At 41.6% G+C, this 20,808-nt stretch overlaps 1 protein-coding gene across 1 annotated transcript in view; it reads left to right on the top strand.

Moving 5' to 3' along the window:
• Nucleotides 1-320: 320 nt before the first annotated feature.
• Nucleotides 321-20,808, top strand: part of LDLRAD3 (low density lipoprotein receptor class A domain containing 3) — a 134,572-nt gene continuing 114,084 nt past the window's right edge. The window contains exon 1 of the mRNA XM_056852182.1: nucleotides 321-372. Within this exon, the coding sequence (XP_056708160.1) occupies nucleotides 339-372 (34 nt within the window). The 5' untranslated portion in view covers nucleotides 321-338. The remainder of the gene's footprint in view (nucleotides 373-20,808) is intronic.

The following is a 20,808-nucleotide window of genomic DNA, read 5'->3' as shown; positions in this document are numbered from 1 at the left end:
GGCCCCGGCCGGGCCAGCGCCCGAGGCGGGACGGCGCTCCGGAGCCCGGGGATCCAAAGCACCGCCTGGGCGGCGCAACGGCCAGCTCGCCTTTGCAGCGCCTGCCTGCCTGCCTGCCCGCCCGCCCGGGCGCGAGAACGTGCAGGCGGGCTGGGCGGGCGCGAGGGTCCGGCTGGCTGGCTGCGAGGGAGCCTCCCCCTGTCCCTCCTCCTCCTCCTCCTCCTCCTCCTTCCCCGCACAGCAACCTGGGCCGGGCTCAGGCCGAGAGGCGGAGGCGGCCGGCAGAAGCCCCCCCCCCCCAAACTTTGCAGAGTGGCGGCGGCCACCCCGCTGCAGCGATGTGGCTGCTGTGGCTGCTGGTGGGCTCGGCGGGTGAGTGGAGGCGACCGGCGGCGGGGGGGGGGGGAGGGAGAGAGGGGCCGCTCGGAGCCGGAGGAGGGGAGGCGGGCGCGAGGACTCCTCTCGGCTGCTGGGGGGGGGGGACGACGACGGGGGAGGTCTGGCGGGGCGGGCCTCTCGGAGGAGAGGGACCCTGGGATTCGCGGCGCCGCCGCCTCGCGCCTCTCGCTGCGGAGCTGCTCGGGCCGGGCGCGGAGGAGCAGCGGGGGCTGGGCTCTGGAGCCGGGGTCGGGGGGCAGAGGGGCGCGCGTTCGAAACGCCCGCGAGGCTTCTCCGGAGAGAGGCTTCGTCGTGCTGTTTGCACGGCCCGAAGAAGGCCCTTTCGTTTCGAGCCACTTTCTTTGCACCCGGACGATCGTTTGCAAGGTTTTTTTTTGGCCAGTTCGCGCAGGAAAAGCCACCTTCAAAGTGCATTGAAAGTGAGCATGAGAACATAACAGAGGCCCTGCTGGATCAGACCCAGGCCCATCAAGTCCAGCCGTCTGCTCACCCAGTGGCCAACCAGGTGCCTCCAGGAAGCCCCCAAACAAGACGGCTGCAGCAGCACCGTCCTGCTTTGTGTTCCACCGCACCCAAAACAATAGGCATGCTCCTCTGATACTAGAGAGAATAGGTATTCAGCATGACTAGTATCCATTTTAACTAATAGCCATGAATACCCCTCTCCTCCATGAATATATCCACTCCCCTCTTAAAGCCTTAACATAAGAAACATAAGAGAGGCCCTGCTGGATCAGACCAAGGCCCATCAAGTCCAGCCGTCTGTTCACACAGTGGCCAACCGGGAGCCTCCAGGAAGCCCACAAACAAGACGACTGCAGCAGCACCATCCTGCCTGTGTTCCACCACACCCAAGATAATAGGCATGCTCCTCTCATCCTGGAGAGAATAGGTATGCATTGACTAGTATTCATTTTGACTAGTAGCCATGGATACAGCCCTATCCTCCACGAACATGTCCACTCCCCTCTTAAAGCCTTCCAAGTTGGCAGCCATTACCATATCCTGGGGCAGGGAGTTCCACAAGTTAACTATGCGTTGTGGATTGAAAGTGCATTCTTTGGGCTGGGCGAATAGCACCCCAAATGCTGGGTTTTGGAGACTTAGCTATTTGTTTCTTAATTGTTTCTATAGACGTTTTTTAGTTTGGAGAGGTGGCTTGCAGTTTTTGTGCCCTCCAGCAGCCCAGCTGGGTTGCAAAACCTTCAGTCCTAGAAAGGAAGGAGAGCGTCCGCTTTGGTTTGTAGTGTGATGTTGAAATCCTCCCTTTCTTTGAGAGTTGCTGTAACTTGTAATTTCTGCGTTCCAGTTTCATAGACTGAAATGCCCACATCAGTCGAGGGCCATTTCTGCATGGGAGGTTTTGCCTTGGATTTGTCGCTCTCTAGATGCACATTTTCCCCATCCAAATTCTCAAAACTCAACAGCAAGCCCCTATGCAGAGTTTTGAGAATGCAGATGGGGAAAATGTGCATCTAGAGAGTGGCAAATCCAAGGCAAAACCCCCTGTGCATAAATGGCCAATAAGACTTCTGAAGAGTCTATTTTGGATTCTTCTCCTGAATCTCACTTCAATCCTAATTCTGACAGGAGAGAACTTGCAGTTAGGTGTACTTAGACATGTCTCTGATGAAAAGAAGTATATGGTATGTGCCTGCCTCTGAGAACTGCCTAACTCATTACAGCAGAAAGTTGGAAGGACCTGAAACCTGCTAACTTTGTCCCCGGACAATGCCCATGCAATGCACACCTCAGAGTGCCACAGTTATCTTGGAAGGCATCTAGCTTCAGGTGACTCAAGTAAACAAGTGCAGTTATTGGGGAAGGCATCTTAATAGTGCTGCAGATCCTTGATGCCTGAAGATACGGAGTAGAGAAACCACAATCAGTATAGTTGGAATCTGGCTGTAATCCAGAACTGAGTGCTCAAGTACAGTTCCTGGCAGGCAAAAATTTTAGAAGGCAAAATGACAGTGAACAAATTGCAAGATAAATTATTCTACTGCCATTTTATTCAGAAAACCTTCATTTTTAGAACATAGAAAAACTCAAGCAGTGTTAACTTGAAGCAAAATGGGCTTTCTGATGGCTTCAAACAATGATGTGTACATGTTTTGAAAACTATTCAAAGTTTATCTTTGTGTTCCACTCCCACCACAAACAAACCATTTCAATGCAATTTCTAAGAATTGGACAAGGAGAATAATGGCAAAATTCTGTGTTCTAAGAATCTTCTTAACCACACCTCTGCTTTTTTCACACAAATTCAGCTTTTAATACAAATGCAAGTTTCACATGCACTCATTTCACATTCTGCTTGCAGCTGCATATAACATTTGCACAATTTCCTATACATTTAACAACACTGAGCACTGGAAGAGGGAAGAGATACATCTTTCCCTCTTGGGTTTTCCATTTCCATTAAAACTGACTGATTTGTCTCCTATCCATATTTGTACTTGATAGCCCTGTAACAGTAATACTTTACTACCGTAGATGTTGGCGGAAGTTGCTGCAGGTGTACAAAGAATTTCATTGTAGCAACGAGGCAATCAAAAACGTTTGGTTGCAAAGCTCATCTACCGTTCTTTTCATATGTTACACCAGAGCACCTTTTATAAAGAGCACCTTTTTTCTCTTCCGTATCATCTTTTGTTGCATTCTTTCAATAAAAGGTGTTCATAGAAATCTTTGTTTTCAGTTCTCATTGGTGCTGTGCGTTTACCAAGGACATGTAATCCAGAAGAATTGTAGCTAAATACCACATCAGCAAAAAAGAAAGTATTAGCTATTAACCCATAGAACTTTCTATGCTTTGAATATACCATAATTAAGAGGTTCTGTGTTTCTTTGGCTTAGGAGAAAGTATAGTTAATAATTGTTAGAAAGTAAATAGTAGGAGATCAGCATCATCTGAAACAATGACTGTATTGGAGTGTTTTGAGAATTTCACACTAGCTTTGAAAGTGTTCAGAAACTTTCCTCTGTCACTCTTACAAGTTAGATAGTCTCTTTAACATTTCAGCTGTTTGCCTAGTGAAAACATGTCTTGTCATTTAGTTTTTCCCAAATATGCAATGTCCTTGACTGAGAAGAGACTTACTGTCTTAGCAAAAAGACAATGTTTTTTTTTTGGGGGGGGGGCTTCATAATGTCACAGCACTTCTCATTCTTTGTTCATGAAATTCTCTGCAGAGGAGTGCCTCTTAAATATTTTATGTTGCCCCTTCAATGACAGCTTCTTGATGGTTGTTAGTGATACGCCTTAAGTCAATGGGCTTTGCCTGCTCAGGTTTGTTTGGAATTCAGAACATCACAGACTCATCAAACGATGCTGCTGGATAGGTTCAAAGCTTATATTGGAAAATTCAGAATCTTATATCCATGCTAGAGTTGAAAACTTTGGAACAAAACAAACTGATATAACTGAATTCATTTGTTCAGTTGTCATTTGTACAGTGGTTATATGATGCTTCCCTTTACAGACCAATCCCTCGTGGCTTCTCGCATCCCCCCCCCAAATTTCCTTTGCTATGTTAATATTAACTGCATTGAATACTACCATACCATTGACATTGCTTCTTAATTTAGAATTACCTCCAAAAGAAGATCCATTATTTTAGAAATTAACTATTTAATGGGTGCTTACAACTCATGCTGTTTCCCTGCATCAGTAGTTGTTATGCTGCTGCTGAAACATATGTGTTTTATATTCCTCATTCAAATTAATTAATTTCTGGACATGATGGCACCCATAATGAGCGCTGCATTTCAATCATGTCACTCCCACATTCCAGTCTCTCTGCTGCCTTCAAATTTGTCATCACTTCTTGATCAAAGGACAGCTCAGCCCAGTGCTTGTCTGATCATTGTATGTATGATAATTTGTAGGTATCATGATGTGTTAGTTTATCCAAGCTTGTTCATGTTTGAAGCTATAACCCATATAATCCTACTGTTGTTGTGACCTTAGGCAGCAAAAAGAAACATTGGTGAGACTGTCTCAAAGTGCAGATTCCATAGTTTCATCCATTCATGTCTAACAAGGCCAAAGTCAGGAGTTTGCTGTTCTAAACTTCACTAAATTTGCTTTTCTATTATGAAGAACCTGTTTCTTTTTGTGGTTTCATTCACATTGGGGTTCATCTGGCATTCAGCTCTTCTATATTTTGTATTAGATCCAAAACTAATTTTGTACTGGCCAAAGTGACAATTTTCACTAATTTCTCCCTCTGCTGCAAACCTATACTTGCCATCATGCTGTTCCTGAGGATTTCCTGTGCCCCATGAGCAGCATTTCAGGGATTTCAATGGGCTGCCATAGGAAGGGGTATTGACAAAATCCATAGCAGACAATCTATGGATCCAATTAGTTCGTATTACTTACTTTGAAAATGTGTCACTTCATTCTTCTGAAGTCTAGTGGCTTGCGTTTGTCTTTAAATCATTGTTATGGCTGACTCCTGAAGTTAGAAATTGTATAGAAGGATCAATAAAATGTCCTCAGAGTTTCCTTGAACATGCTTTTCTTCTGGGTAAAAGAAGAACTTTTGGGAGCATGCATCTGCTTCAGAAGCTTTCTTAGACTTGCACCATCTATGATTTAAGCTGCAATACTATGAACGTGTACCTGGAAGTAAGCCCTATTGAATAAGATAGTACTTACATCTGAATAGACCTTCTATAACCATTTCAACCCCCCAGATTCACTAGTCTTCATTGTCAATAATCTTTTCAAGTTTCTGCTGTCTTTGTGGCTTCCTATCCAAGGGAGTGAGTAAATATAAGCATTGGTGTAAATGATGGTTGCTTTTTGTTATCAGTATTAAAATTGATAAAATACAATGTTTATTGCTTGATCCAGATGAGGCAAGATCCAGATGAGGACACAAAAGAAATGTATGGGCTTAACTAATTTTATTGATTTAAATGATCAGTGTTATTGCTGTATGCTATCCCAAGGGCATGCTGAGCTAGGCCGCCAACTGTGGCTGCCTTTTATGAGCAGGTCCGCCTGACCCCAAACTTTGCTAGCACTTCCTCTGGCCTTGCTTATTCCTGCCTGCACATGCACTATGTACTGAGAGGTGCCAAGCCTCCTCTTCCTCCCCTGACATGCCGTACGGTACCCACCAGGTTTGGAACAATGTAGCTTAGCACTAAGGGTGCTCCTTCCCAGTGCGCCCAGGTATAAGGCATGTGATATCCTGTTCCAGAAACACCCTCCACCATGCTAGATTCCTCAGGGTATTTGCCAGTTCTCCCTACCTAACTACCTACCATCCTATTTCTGCCAACTAGCTGTGGCCTAAATGGTCTACAATCAGGCCTAGTTAACTAGACATTCCTCCTTCTGGAACATCATGAAGCAGATGACAAAAAGTCCCTCAAAAAGATAATCAGGTGAAACCCCCTAAATTCCTGCTTGGCCCTATAAAAATACTGACCAGCTAATCCCATGCTATTTCATGGCAGGGTGGTTGGGCCAGCCACAGTAACAAAACACTATATACTGCCCTATCCCTATTGGCTGGAAATTTTTCAGCCCTGGCCAATACTGCCTCATGCCTCCTTCGAAAAAGGGCTGGAGGAAAAGATCCATGCCATTAATGCCGTGAATGGCCCTTGTTGGAAGAAACATTTACACTGTTCCATTCCATCTTGACCATGTGGGTTAATATGGTATTTTCTGGCCATGCTGAGCTGTGTGTCAGTAAGCTGAAGGCTACGCTATTGTAAGTGCTGTATGGGACTGCCAGTGAAGGCTATAAATTTCAACTAGTGCAAAATGCAGCAGCCTAGCTAGTATGACCTAGCTGGGTCTTGTTGTTTGGGTGCTGTGGTTTAATGTAGCTTGTGTGGTCTTTCCCTCACTCTTAATTGTGTATCTTGCTTCTTTATATCACTTCAGATCAGTAATCTCTTTTTCCTGTTAGGACGTCTCAGATCTTTTGAACCTGAGGGGCAGTCTGTCTTTTTGCTTCCCTCAATAACAACAAATTATGCTACCAAGAGCCCTGACCTGGATGGCCCAGGCTAGCTTGATCTCGTCAGATCTCAGAAGCTAAGCAGGGTCAGCCCTGGTTAGTATTTGGATGGGAGACCATCAAGGAATACCAGGGTTGCTGTGCAGAGGAAGGCACTGGCAAACTACCTCTGTTAGTCTCTTGCCATGAAAACCCCAAAAAGGGGTCGCCATAAGTCGGCTGCGACTTGACGGCACTTTACACACATGCTACCAAGAAGATCACTCTGGATCCTCACCCCTTTTTGGTAAAGAAGACTGACTAACGTGAATGGTGAAACCATTAATCTTAGATGAACAACTGTTGAGGACACAATGTTTATAAAAATAAAACAAATAAAAACAAACTTCATTTTAAAGAATCATATGTGATTTAGAATGCACAATAATTTTTCCCAGTCTCCAGCCTGATAGTGGGAAAAATATAGATCAGTCAGTGGAAATTTTACAAAAGTCACAACAATAATCCCAACCTTCTCAACTTTCATCAGTTAAGAGTTTCCTTTCCTGTCTATCACTTTACAAATCCCTGCCTATCTAGCCTAGTCCTTCCTACAATAATCTTTTTCCAAAACTTCTCTTCTCTTCTCTTCTCTTCTCTTCTCTTCTCTTCTCTTCTCTTCTCTTCTCTTCTCTTCTCTTCTCTTCTCTTCTCTTCTCTTCTCTTCTCTTCTCTTCTCTTCTCTTCTCTTCCTCTCCAATATATACCCTTCTCTGTCATATTCTCTTGTTCAGTCAGAACACCACTCCTCTCTCTTTCTCATTCTGTCACTCCCCTTCTCACACACATACTTTCTCCCCTCTCAACCAACCTCCTTATTGTAACCCGCTTTCAAGAACTACTGTATGTACATAATTCATAACATTTTAGGGTGTTATTTACAGATTGTACAAGCATTATATCATAAGTGCATATTAGAACTCTGAACTTGTTGTCAGTTTCTTTCTGAGTTCAAATTAAGGTGCTGGTTATGTCCTTTATGTCCTAGGCGCCAGTTACCTACAGCACCACTTGTCCCAGTGTCAACCATTGGTAATGGAACTGTATAGCAAGTCCCAATTTTTTAGAATACGGAACAGGATTCAAGGCCTAATAAACTGCATTATTACTTAACCAGTTCCTGCAGTTTTAAGACCTTTTTTTAAAAAAAAAGTTTCTTCAGAAATATCTGCAGACTTTGTTGTGGAAAATCTAATCTTCCCAGACAAGGACAATTGCTACAACAAATTATAATATGCCTGCTAGCCTTCAATTTTTCTTTGTGACAATTTTGGAGTACTTGTGATTAACTGAATCTTATCTTCTTCAAGATTTTTTGCCTGCCTGCGGTTGAAATATTCTTGCAAAATTAGCAAAGCAGTTATTATGACTGTGCATCATTCTTTCTCTAAACATGAGCTACTAGTATTCTTAACCTATAGACTCATTACTGTATGGATCATAACTATTTTACCAGCACATCTCCATTTTGACGTCTACATTACTAACAATATTTGTTCTTTATTTGTTCTAGTTAGTAATACACACGAAGGGTCATTTCATAATGTCATCTTCAAGTATCCCAGTCAAAATAAGTTTATGTCTTCCTTGACCTTTGTAAAGTACCTGTACAAAATTTCTGGGGATTTCATTTTAGGTTTGAAAGGATGTTTCAAACATAAACATGTGCAATTACCTTATACATTGTATATGTGTTTGAGCACGCTAATGCTAAATTGATCCTTTCTCCAATTACATATGTATTTGTTTCTCATTGTTTCATATCTCTCAGTTTAAAAGCTTTGTAATCCTTTTTGCAGGACACATTGGTTCACAAAAACTATTATTTAAAATGTCAGGATGCATCATTACACCAAAACCTGCTTCTATAATCAACAATTCTAGCCAATTTGCTTTTGTTGTTGTTGCTGTGTACATAATGCTTACAGATGAATCTTTGTCTATACTACTTAAGAGCTATATCATCTGCAGAGACTTGGATATAATGTTGAATCACTTTTGAATAGCTACCCTGATATTGTCAGCTCCGTTTTCTGTAATAAATGTTCTCTTATTTTGCCCAGGGATTTTTCACAGTATGACACATGCTGCTGCTTGGCTCACCACTTCAGAATCATTGTCACAGCAGCAGAGGATAATTAGGAGCTAAAAGAAATTTCGCCTCCTCCCCAAATTAAATGAGTACATAGGGAACAAATTATTATAGGTTGTGAGAGTGTTTTTAATGCTATGTCATCCAAATAATCTTCCAAACTGAACAAGACATGCGTCTTGTCAGCATTCTATATGGCAAACCCTTTATTGTATGTTTCTAATTATCACCAGTCATTTTAGTGGTGATAATATGGGTCATCTTGCTTAAACTGTTAATAAAAGGAGTATTTTTGAAGGGTAAGATAGCTAATCTTCACCATCGTGTGTAAAGAAGACCATGTGGACTATACATTTATGATAAAATGTGCTAGTATGTTACGATATTAACATATTTGAACCTGTAAGGAGAAAATTGCTTTCATGGGACTTTATTTTCTTTCAAGTTGACTTATGGGGAAAATATGTTACAAAATCCGCTGCTGTTAGTATCTCTACAGTAGTTTACCTCTAGAGTACTACAGTAGTATCTCTAGAGTTAGTTTACCATTGCTTTCCTCTGCAGGCAACCCCAATCTCCTCTATTGATCTCCCATCCAAGTACTGACCGCGGCCAACCCTACTTAGCTCCCAAGCTCTGACAAGCTCAGGGTATTCATACTGCTATTTTTCTGCAAACTTGGGGCTTTTTCTCAGGTTTGTAGAAAGATCTGTTTTTTCTGTTCATGGATCTAATCTCTGTATCTAAGTATGCATAAATAGGGCCATGTTGAGAATTTTTATATATATTCATGGTTATGGTGAACATACACTCAGGCATGGTAGAGTTTTAACAAAACTCAGAGAAAACTGACATTTAAACTATAGAATATCATTCTCACAGATTCTGATTTTTAAAATTTGTTACAAAACCTACAATTTGTTTTAAAATTTGTTACAAAACCTACAAGAGAGAAAACATAGAGAACAGTTCTTTTCATGGCTTTACACATTTTGCTAGGCTTTGGCAGATAGGAAAAAATTGTTTTTGCCAACTGCCCATCCCTGAGATTATGACATAACATCTTTGCCCTCCAAGGTGGGTTGAAGAGGGCTTGTCATGTCTTGCTCTGTTCAGTCTTTTCCCAAAAATGGTGACAGGTCTGGAAGATCTCTCATTCTTCTTTTAGGCTTGGAAAAAATCTGTTTCTCCTCTGAGTGTTCTTGAAGCTGCAAATAAAAGTTTTACCATGCCTTGAAGTAGCATCAGGTGGAAGGATGATGCAGATAAAATGTTTTTGTAGCCTGGATGACAACTTTCGGATACTAGCTGCCTTCCTTGTAGTGTAGACAGTTGCCTATCTTGTCCCTGACTATTTTAAGCCAAGAGAATGGTCTGGTTTCTTAACTCTGCTTAGTCTATTTTTTTTTTTTAAACACTTGATATCCTGAGTGGGTATGAATGTTTGCAGACCTCCTACCTACAAATGGTGCCTGATTCTTACTGTTTGTTCTGATTTTTCCTCCAGGAGCTAGCAGTGTATTGTATTTACTTTTCATTTCCTTTTACTGTCACAGGAAAATTCACCAAAGTTCTATTAGTCCTTGTTCCTTCATACACTGAGAACAACAGGAGACTATCTTACTCGAAAACAGCTTGTACTGCAAAAGTTTGCTGTCAGTCAGGTTTATAGCTTGAAAGAGTTTTGGCTGGAAGTGTATCCACAACCTAATGTGGAGACAGGAGTAATATGATGCAGTTGCTTTTGCCTATGAATGAGCTATTTAAAATGAGTAACACCTCTACTTAGCTTTTATGATATAAGAACAAGGAAGCACTAGATGTCGATGACTAAGCATGTGCTATGAGTCAGACATGTCTTCTGAAAATTGTTTGTTTTAATGAGGTAACAATGCAGGTGTGTTCCATGGTAATCACAACCAGCATTAGGTTTGACTTATCTTGCCATTTGAGGAGAAAGGTTCCCCCCCCCCCGTGGAGGAAAGAGTATACCTGAACAGGTGTACTTGTAGTATTTATTTGTTGAAAGCATTTGCTTAGCCGCTTTTCTACCTTGCAGAACTCAAGGCGGCTTACAATGTAACTAAAACAACAACAATAAAAAAATGTGTAGAAGTCCACAATTAAAAAATCTCAAGGAGGACTGCCAATAAATAAAAACTAAATTAGTCAAATGCAGTCCTAAATAAAACAGTCTACAACAGCCTCCTAAAGACTGAAAGAGAGGGGACCAAGTTCACCTCCCAGGGGAGATTGTTTCATAATCATGGGTGGGGGAAAGAGATGTACCATAATGACAAAAAGCAACTTAATATGGTATTATGATAAACTAAGGGAAGAATCCAAAACAGGTCTACTCACAAGTCAGTCCCATTTTATTTAGTGATCCTAATTCCCAAGAAAGCATTCTTAGGATTCTAGCCTTTAAGGTCCTTATAATTCTGATACATGTAATAGATAATTTTCATACGGCATGTTCTTTATTTTGGAACTTTTAAGATTGCAGCCCTAAGTTTATAATTTTGGTGTTTTTAAAGGATTAGAGAAGGGTTTTAAACCCTCTTTCTTTGTGCCAGGTAAAATGAATTTTGTAGCTTTTTGGTTTGTCATCACTCAGTTCTCTTGTTTCAGTAGTATCCTGTCTTCAACTGAATAAATGGCTTGCTAATAGGCACCTAAAGTGGTGTGTTAAAGTTGAATTTGACAGCAGTTTCATCTCAGGCGGAGAGACCTTCCGTTGCTATAAATTAAAAGTTTAGAATTACTAAATAAAGAATATTTGTCTTGGCAAAATGGATGTGATAGTATATCTTGAATGGAGAATGAAATATGTTTCAATATATTGAAATGGGAGACAGGATTTTAAAATAGCTTATAAATGCTATAGCTCAGATGCCTGCTGACCTTTAACTTAAATAGACCATGGGAAACTTTACAGACTGGCATCATTTGTCATTTATAGAAGTTGGATGGGTCATCTGTCTTACAGTTGGAAAAAAGACACATACTCCTGCTATCCCTCCTGTCCAATTTAGCAGGCTGCTCCCGTGGAATATTATTTTTAATTGGCCCTGGAGAAAACACTATATATTGAGAGAGTTTCCCAAGAAGATATTTTTGCTCAGTTTACTTATGTGAGCCACTTTGAAATAGCTTATTCATCCAATATGGGATTGCTCTTCTGGGACTGTTCCCCTTCATATGACACGTGGCATCGAACGGGATGCAGAACAAATTTAACTTACATCTCCAGAAAAAAACAACATGAAGTAGAACAAAACATAAAGTCTTTCCCCTGATGCCTAAGTAGCAGCAGGGAAGGCACCAGGAGAGCCTCTGGGGGATCAGTGTCCTAGAGATGAGATGCTACTACTTAAAAGGCATTATTCCTGATCACCATCTGCCTCCCCTCAATTAGAAGAGAAGAACCTCTAAAGAGGATCTTAGTGCATGGGCAGAATTCTCTAGGATGAGGCTGCCCTCCTGCAAAACTGATTTAGCCTTCCCTGCCTTGCTAATGTCTGAGACTAGAATGGGGCTGCGGTTAACGTGGTGGCCCTGATTGGGCAGAAAGGTGGGATATGAATGTTTTTAAATTCAGAGAAAAGAGTACTTTTCATATACAGCAGAAAAGAATATTTTAATACCATACTTCTTAAAAACCTTATCCAGAATTTCGGGCTGTGGTATCAACAGCATGCAGGTAACATCCAGCTATATCTGCTGATGACTGGCTGGCCAGGCACCATCCCAGATACCTTGGCCAGGTGCCTGGAGGCTGTGGTAAAGTGGTTGAAGCAGTTGGCTGAAATTGAATCCATCAAAGACAGAGGTCCTGTGGCTGGGTTGGGGAGGCCCAGCTCGGAGGCTTCAGCTCCTGACTCTTGACTGAGTTCAACTTTTACCAGTTGCCTCTGTCAGGAGTCTGAGGGTGGTCCTGGATGCCTCCCTTTCTCTGGAGGCCAAGGTTACAAATACTGCCAGTAAGGCGTTTTACCATCTTCGGCAAGCTAGGCAGCTGACGCTCTACTGTCCCGCCCTGATCTAGCCACAGTGATTCATGCAACGATCACTTCCAGGCTAGACTACTGCAACTCACTCCACATAGGGCTACCCTTGAGGCTGCGCCGGAGATTACATCTGGTCCAGAATGTGGCAGTGCGGGTCCCCTTGGAAGGCACACCTACCTCCAAGGCTCTGCCAATTGCCCTGCATCTGAATTGAATACTGGATCAAGGTTTTGATATTGACCTTTAAAGGCCTAAATGGTCTAAGGCCTTGTATCTGTGGGATCGCCTCTCCCAATATATACCCCAAAGAGCATTGCACTCAACTGGAACCCATCCGCCTGGTGATCTCTGGCCCAAGACATATCCGGCTGTCCTTGACCAGAGCCAGGGCTTTCTCGGCCCTGGCCTGGCAGAACTCTGTCAAGTGAGACCCGGGCCCTGTGGGATAGAAATTAAATTAATAAAAAATGTAGTAAATAAGAAAAATATATTTTTGAGATATCTGGAGAGTAAAATAATTTTGCTAGTTATCCAGTGGATATTGGTTACTGAACCCGAAGAGTTGACATCGGTGGGATCTGTAGTTCTTGGAGATACTGCAGAAATTAGTGAATCAGAATCAAGGGGGGAAAGGCTTAATCGCTCAAGTCTGGTACAGGAGAAAGTAATACTAGTAACGTTGTTTAAAAAGCCTGTTGGGTAGAGTAGATCTCTAACTGTCACATTCAATAATCCTTTTGACCACCTTTATATATTTACACATTATTCAGTAGTTTTATTTGTGATAGACTTCTATACAAATTATAGTAGAGCCCATAATCTAATCAGAATGAGTTTCCAGAAGATTCCTAATAGGGCTCTTGAAAATCTGCCAAGCAAGATCTTGGACTTCCTAGTAAACATCTTTAATGGGCACTGTAACCCTTCAGGTGGTTAAGGTCCCTCAGGTTAGCCTTGGGGCATTTTGTTTCCCGTTTGTAAGCATTATTGGTGGAGAGCGATCTGCTGCCATGGATATTATGATATAATTAGCTGAGTCAAACTACATGTGGAAATTTAAGAAGCAGCTTTGATCATTCTGAAACGATATTTAAATTCTAACTGAGGATGAGTGGCAGAATTACTTGCTTGTGTAATTATTAATTTCTTTCTCGGGAGGAACTTTGTTTTTAGTCAGTGTTCTGGTTTGTATAACACCTTATCTAACTTCTTATTTTCTGTGTAACACTTAAGCTGAATCTCTTGGCTACTTTTTGGTTGTTGTTGGAATCACAATATGCCCCTCGCCTCTTAAGGCAGGGACGCAGAGTTCAGGGGTTATGAGGCTGATCTTAACTGGCAGTCTTTACAATATGGGAAGAGGCAGTCCTTCAAGTACCCTGGCCCCAAGCCGTTTATTTATTTACAAAATTTATATCCTGCCTTTCTGCCCTCAGAAGACCCACCAAGGTGACCAGCAATTTAAAAATACATGTTCAAATCACATTTTAAAACCATTAAAATCATCCCCCCAAATGCACGTCATTAAAGCAAATTACAAATGGAGTTAAAAGACATAAAAACAGCATAAAAACAGCAATTAAAACGGTAAGGAAGGAAGAATCACTCAGGGAATACCAAACCAAACAAAAAGGTCTTCGTTTGCTGGCAGGAGATGGCAGCAGACAGAGACAGACAGGTGATAGGAAGTTTCCTCTCCTGCAGAGAGGCATTTATTACATCCCAGATCTATTTGACCAACCCAGCCTGGCTTGAAAACAGCAGCTACGGAGGGCAAGGGGCAAATCTAGATGTGGTGGGTTGTGCTCCTCTGAGAAGTTGGTCCACTTTACCAGGCCTCACCAACTGAAAGTCATCCATACAGCTAGGACCAATGGCATCCTGAAATTGAACTGCACCAAATGTGGAATGTAAAGTCATGGCAAGTCTATCTGCAAAATCCATCACAAAAGCCTCATAATGGGCCAATATGTTTCCCGGGTCTACCTTTTCAAGAGCCTGGGATAAGAGCCTCTTCACAACCCGCAAAAGTTCCACTATATGACGTTGCTTGGACGGAATGGTGATGGAGAAGTGAACTTCCTTTGCCGCCATCACTACCACAGAGGTTCTCTTAACAGCGAGCAAATAAAAAGCCTCCAGTATATTTGTAAATACAATTTTTTGGAAGCACGCACATCCACATGTTAGTAATAACCTGGATTGTTCAAAACTATGTAACCAGAAGTACTTGTGATTGCCTACAGGACTGAACGAAGTAGAGCTATTCCAGTTCTGGGTGTTCTGACTAATTTGTGCTTGCAACGACCCATAAAGATGTTTCTAATGCACAAAGATATCTGGGGGCAAAAGGAAAAAAATTCTGAAGGGGGGGTAGTTACGGAGGGCTCTGGAACGGCACAGCTGGACTGCCTCCTGGCCGGTTTGGAGGGCCAGCACAGAAGGGAAAAATGTCTTTCCCTCCAAACACCGTGTAACAGCCTCGTTGAGTTACACACCTGCAAAAGGGGGTGTTCCCGGGGCGAGAGAGCTTAGGCAGCTGGCTAAAGTCAGCCCCACTCCCGGGAATGCCCCCTTTGGCGCTGGTGCAAGCTCTTTCTCCAGAGAAATGCTGCTAGCAAGGCTCTGCTGGTGCGCCTTCCTCACACTGCCCCACCGCTGCTCAGTGCTGGCGTAACTGGCCCTACAGAGGTCACACCAGCTCCTAACGGCATTTGCCCCCCCCCCCCTTGAGGATTGCTCTCTTAATGTGTTGTATTTGTCTGGTGAGCATCGGTACAGACTTTGTAGAATGATTAACAAAATAGATTTTGGCAAAGAAAATGTGTGACTCCCTTTCTGTTGGTGTACACTGGCCTCTCCGTTGCTAGTACAACGAATGGGTAGAGTCTTGTGAAATGACATGCAGCAATATCCTACAGTGAAAGAAAAGGGAGAAGGAAGATGTCTTGTTTATCCTAATTTTCTTTTGTTTATATATAAAAAACTCTTATTGAATGGTATAATGCAGAGTATTACAGCTGGCAGCTTTCAATGCCTATCTTTTAATCTCTCTCCATTTAGACTGAGGTGCAGTTTTGTTTGTGGAAAGTAAAAATGTGACTAACAGCATGAATAGCTCCAAGGCACTTATAATGCATGTAGCGTTTGTGATTGTTGTTTACTGTGCATTTGAATCTGGAGTCTTGCCATGAAATGGTGGAACATATTTATTGGCTCGCAGAAATGGTCTTCCTTCTTGCTGTGCCCTGCAAGACCTTCAATGTCAGGACCTCTAAGGTCTCAATCAGGGGTCACATTTAACCAACATGTATGTGCACAAACCTTACCAGTTTCTGGGCTTGTATGTTTGCTCTGCTGCTCCCTTTCCTTCTTCTTGCTCACAGCAAGTTGAAGGAACCATAGTTAGAAACCACCTTTGACTACCTGGACTGCTTCCAGATGAACAGGTTAACAGGAGTTGGTCTCCCCCCCCCAACTGGAATTCTTAACCGAAGTTTAATTCAGGTTTAGAATCATGGTTAGTGGGGGGATTAACACACACACACCCCTGCATTTGCATGTCACAGGTAGCTGGAGTTAGTTTCTGTCTAGGATCCTTTCATTGCACTTCTGCATGAGAAGAGAGGAGGGAAGAATGAGATGCACACATGAGCCTAGCAGTGTCTCGTTCATGTCAGTTTAGTGTTGGTTAAATGTGATGTCTGAATGCAGCCTAAAAGTTGAATTGGAAGTCATGTGGGGCTTTTATGCATTCTCAGTTTCCTGGCATCTTACTTCTTGTTTCTTGGGTGGGGATCAGTTCTGCATGCATTTTGCTCCCTCTAGTGGTCAGTTTGATATAACACCAATTTTTATCAAGTGCAAAAAGCTGGTGATTTAAACTGCAGGGAGAAACACTTCATTTAAAGCTATGTGCTGTCGAATCGACCATCAGAGGGAGCAAAACATGTGTAGATCTGACCCTCCCCTGAAGAAACAGGACGTTAGACTGGAGGAAAGTGGGGGTGCTTAAAAAAACAGTAGTCTAAGACTGGAGGAGAACCCTAGTGAGACTAGTGAGTTACCTATATCTATGTGCCTTGGAGTGTCAAAGATTGTTTTCAGTATAGAAGGAAAGGAGGCATGCCATGTGATTGATGGCCTCTAGGTTCTGCTGGTCTGATTGATATATGTATAGTAGGAGCTTTCTGTCTTTGTCTGGGTAACAGAGCAATGTCTTCTGCCTGTTCTACTACAGGCCCCAACACCTGAGGCTGGGTGCTGTGGTCCCATCCTGACTCTGATAGTTATTTCAAATGACCGAGGTAACATCACTGCTATGACTGCTGTTGCCCAATTTCCAATCATTTTAGTGGGGCTTGTACAGTATATATTGAATGAAGTATATGTCCTATATATTAAATGGTAGTATTGATAGTGAAATTTTGAACATCTGGAATTCTCTTCCCAGGAAGACTTGTCTGTCCCCTTTTGTTGCCGTTTCTACCAGCAGGTGAAGACTTTTTAGTTTTGTTTGGCATTCCCTCCTTCCTGTCCCGTTTTTAATGGTTGTTTTAATGTTTTTCTATGTGTCTTTTAGCTTTGGTTTTAATTGTTTTAATGATGTGTTGATGTTTTTAATTATTTTTAAGGTGTGATTTTATTATGTATGTTTTTAATCTGTTACCCACCTTGGTGGCCCTGATGAGGACAGAAAGGCGGGATACACATTTTGCAAATAAACAGATAAATAATTAGTATTGAATAATGTTGAACCAGTTGTAGGGAGCTTGCTTATTATATCTAAGGTTATTAAAGAAAACAAACAAATGATCTGCAGCTGAAGTGTTATAAGTTCACTGTATTAAAAAGTCCATGTGCAAAGGTCCTGAAATCAATAACTCAGCATTTTCAATGGGCTTATACAGAGAGTTAATGTGCCTGTAAAATTGTCATGATTATGAGAATCCATCTGTTGGTGGTCTATCGCCCATTTGCTCGGGTGTGTGTTTTGCATGCGAGCAATTTTGCTTGCAGCTGGTTTCTGGGACTAAGTTTTTAAAAAATCACAAGAAAGAAAGAATCATTGGTGTTTGGCATGCTAAAATTGTGTCTCTTAAAATGAAGAAAAAAACCAAATATGTGACACAGCCTACCAAATATGTGCTGTTGTTGCTTCCAGAAAATTTTGTAGTTTGTTCTTGAGAGAATGATACACAAGAAGCAAAGGAAAAAATATACCATAATTAACTACCTCTTTAAAAACTCTTTTTGAATTTAAAAGCTTACTGCTTCAAAAGGATTGTATAAATGCCTGTCCGTATACTTACTTGCACTGGCTTTGTTATCAATAAAGAATTCACACCAGCATAGAAGTGGTGTAACTAACAGGCATTCTGGTCTGAAAAAAATGTCTTCAAATAATTATTTACTTACTTTCCATTCCATTCATCAGGATTCCAGAGCTCTCATGTTTGTTCTCTGTTTTTCCTCTGCAGCGTTTGTTTATATAGGTTGCTGGTTGATTTGCATCTCCCAGTGTAGAATTGTTTTCACCAACTTACAAAAAAAGTGTTTGATCGTGAGCCATAACTGTTTGCACAGAGTTTTTGCTGGCAAGGTATTGGCTTTTAATCAGGACATGCCTTTAGCAGTGTCTCCTAAATCCGGTTATTAGCATGGAATTTCATATTTTTCTTAGTTTGGACTTTTTAAATTTGTAATGCTGGATAGGCAGATTCTTTTAAGCAGTTCACAAATGTTTAGGAATCCGCTACAACAATAATCAAACAAATATAATAATTAAAATCACCAGTTTTAAAATGAACTCATTCAGTTTCTGGAATAAGAAAAAAGGACGTCAAGCATGACTTTCTGAGTAGGAAGTTCCCTAACTGGGACACTACTACAGAGAAGACTCTAGATCTTGAAACTACTTGCTATACATTAGACAGTAGGGAGTCTCCAAGTCTTCCCAGACAATGAGTTTGCAGAGTAATGGCAAAATGTATGAAAGGAGGTTTATTGCTAAATTAAGTAGGAACTTCAGCCATATAGGGCTTTTAAAGACCCAAACCAGCTCATTGAACTGTGCCAAGAAACATCTAGGTAACTAACATATCTATTTTACCATAGGTGTTAGTCTCTTCCAGTTTACACTTTAGCTGTTGCATTATGGAGCCTGCCAAGAAAAACTGCTCCAAAACTTCCGTTGGACCACTGAAGCTGTTTTTTGTAAAGGTTCCCACAGTCTAACGTATGTGGTGATTGGCTATAAAATCTAGAGCCTTCTCAGCAGTAGCAGCCAAGCAAAGGACTGTCTGTCAATAAAAGCCAAGCATGGCATCTTCCCTGCAGATCTTAGGAAGCTGGTAAAAGCCTTATTCCGGGAAGCTATTAATTAAGTTGGAGTTTTATCTGGAGAGTTGTTTCTAATCCTTGTAATAATTAATTTTGTGTTTTATATTGTTATATTGACTGCATTATTCTTACCTACTTTGTGAACCACTGAGAAAACTGGTTATTCAGTAGCAAAGAAATTTTAAAAACAAGTCAGTCAAGAAAGATGTGAAATTCCACTCAGGCAGTAGTATCTGCATGATATTGGCAGTTTATGCTAGTCTTTAAAGGTAAACATGGAGAGTAATTCAGTTTAGACTGTGGTATATATTGCTGTATCCTTGTCTGGATTTCCAGGGAAAGAGCACAGTTGGCATATCATAAAAAGGCAGCCCAGTCCAAAGCTGCAACCTGGGAATTCAGAACCAAGGTTAGATCCAGAATAACCTCCAAAACTACAGATTTTAAGGGACTACAATCCCATTTGGAGTGGGCCTACCCTATCTGACAGATGGGAGCAGAACTACGATGTAGCAGCGCTACCTTTTTCAACCCTGGCAAGTGATCAAAAAAGAATTCCATAGCTGATGGAATCAGAAACTAATGAGAGATCCATGAAAATTAACAATGATAACTTCCACCCTTTATTAACTGGCAAAGATTATCCACCAATGCATCCCTGCCCATTTCTCTCCCCCAAACCAAGTCTTAAATATATTGAAATTCATTCAGAAAAATCTGGGTCCTGGGAACACTGGGGGAGGCTCGGCCACTGGGGGGGTCTGGGCCAGGGTAGGAGGGGGCTCGGCCCTGCTCCCCATAGGCACTAGGCCAGCAACTGCAACCATGCCTTGACCAAAATGGTGTATTTGACACTGACAGTAACTTCCTGATTCCCAAGGATGCTTTAGGGAAGGTGTTTTAGGAGTAACTGTACTGTGGCTCTTTATGAGGTCCAGGGAGACAGTGTAGTGTAGTAAAGAGTGGCGGACTCTAATCTGGTGAACCGGGTTTGTTTCCTCGCTCCTCCACATGAAGCCTGCTGGATGACTTTGGGCTAGTCACTGTTCTCTCAGAACTCTCTCACAAAGTACCAGCTTGGAGGACTTAAAGGGTAGAAAAACTGGAGCTATGGGGATCTCCTTTATTGACTTTGAGATGGAAGAAACTGCAACGCAGATCTACTATGAAGATCATTCACCAGCAGAAGAAATCTTACCAACAACTTCCAAGGATGCTCTTCGATGTCTAGTCTTAATGAAGATAATTCACAGTGGGTAGCCGTGTTAGTCTGTTTGCAGTAGTCAAAAAGGGGAATTTTAAAGGGAGATTGGAAAGAGAAACTGCTGAATTATAGTTGATATTCAAACTAAAGTCAATGCATTTACCTGGGCTGAATAAAGACCTTGCATTCATGGCCCATTACCAATGCTGATTTCTCCACACCCATCTCTCCCCTGGACATCACAGACTCTTCTGCATATCACACCTAATCCCATCAAGCCTGCTTTTCACATTTACATACTGTTCCTCTACTTAAAGACCGATGGATTCACATTCTAGCTGTATCTGAAGAAGTGAGCTGTGGCTCACGAAAGCACATACCCTACCAGAAAATATTTTTGTTAGTCTTTAAGGTGCTACTGGACTCTTGCCCTTTTTGACTAGTCTTAATGAAGAAAAGAAGAAAATGTTGGAAATTCCGGACAAAGGAACTGATTTTAAAGAGTCTGGCTTGTCTTTTGGAAGGGATTAAACAGGAATTGGTTAAAAGGCTTGGTTTTAATGGAAATGAAATAACATAAGATATCAATATACTAGAAATATAATTTGTAAAAATGAGTGGGAGAAATGGAGGGTTTACAAAATAATTATTTTTTAATGAAAACAACTGAATGTTTCCTATTGTTCCAATCCATTTTTTATTAGTGAGATTTACTTTTCTTCTTTTTTATGATTG

Source organism: Euleptes europaea, chromosome 6 (assembly GCF_029931775.1).
Source record: "Euleptes europaea isolate rEulEur1 chromosome 6, rEulEur1.hap1, whole genome shotgun sequence".
NCBI classification, from domain to species: Eukaryota; Metazoa; Chordata; class Lepidosauria; order Squamata; family Sphaerodactylidae; genus Euleptes; species Euleptes europaea.
The sequence above is the reverse complement of the archived record's forward strand: the minus strand, read 5'-3'. Positions and strand labels throughout refer to the sequence as shown.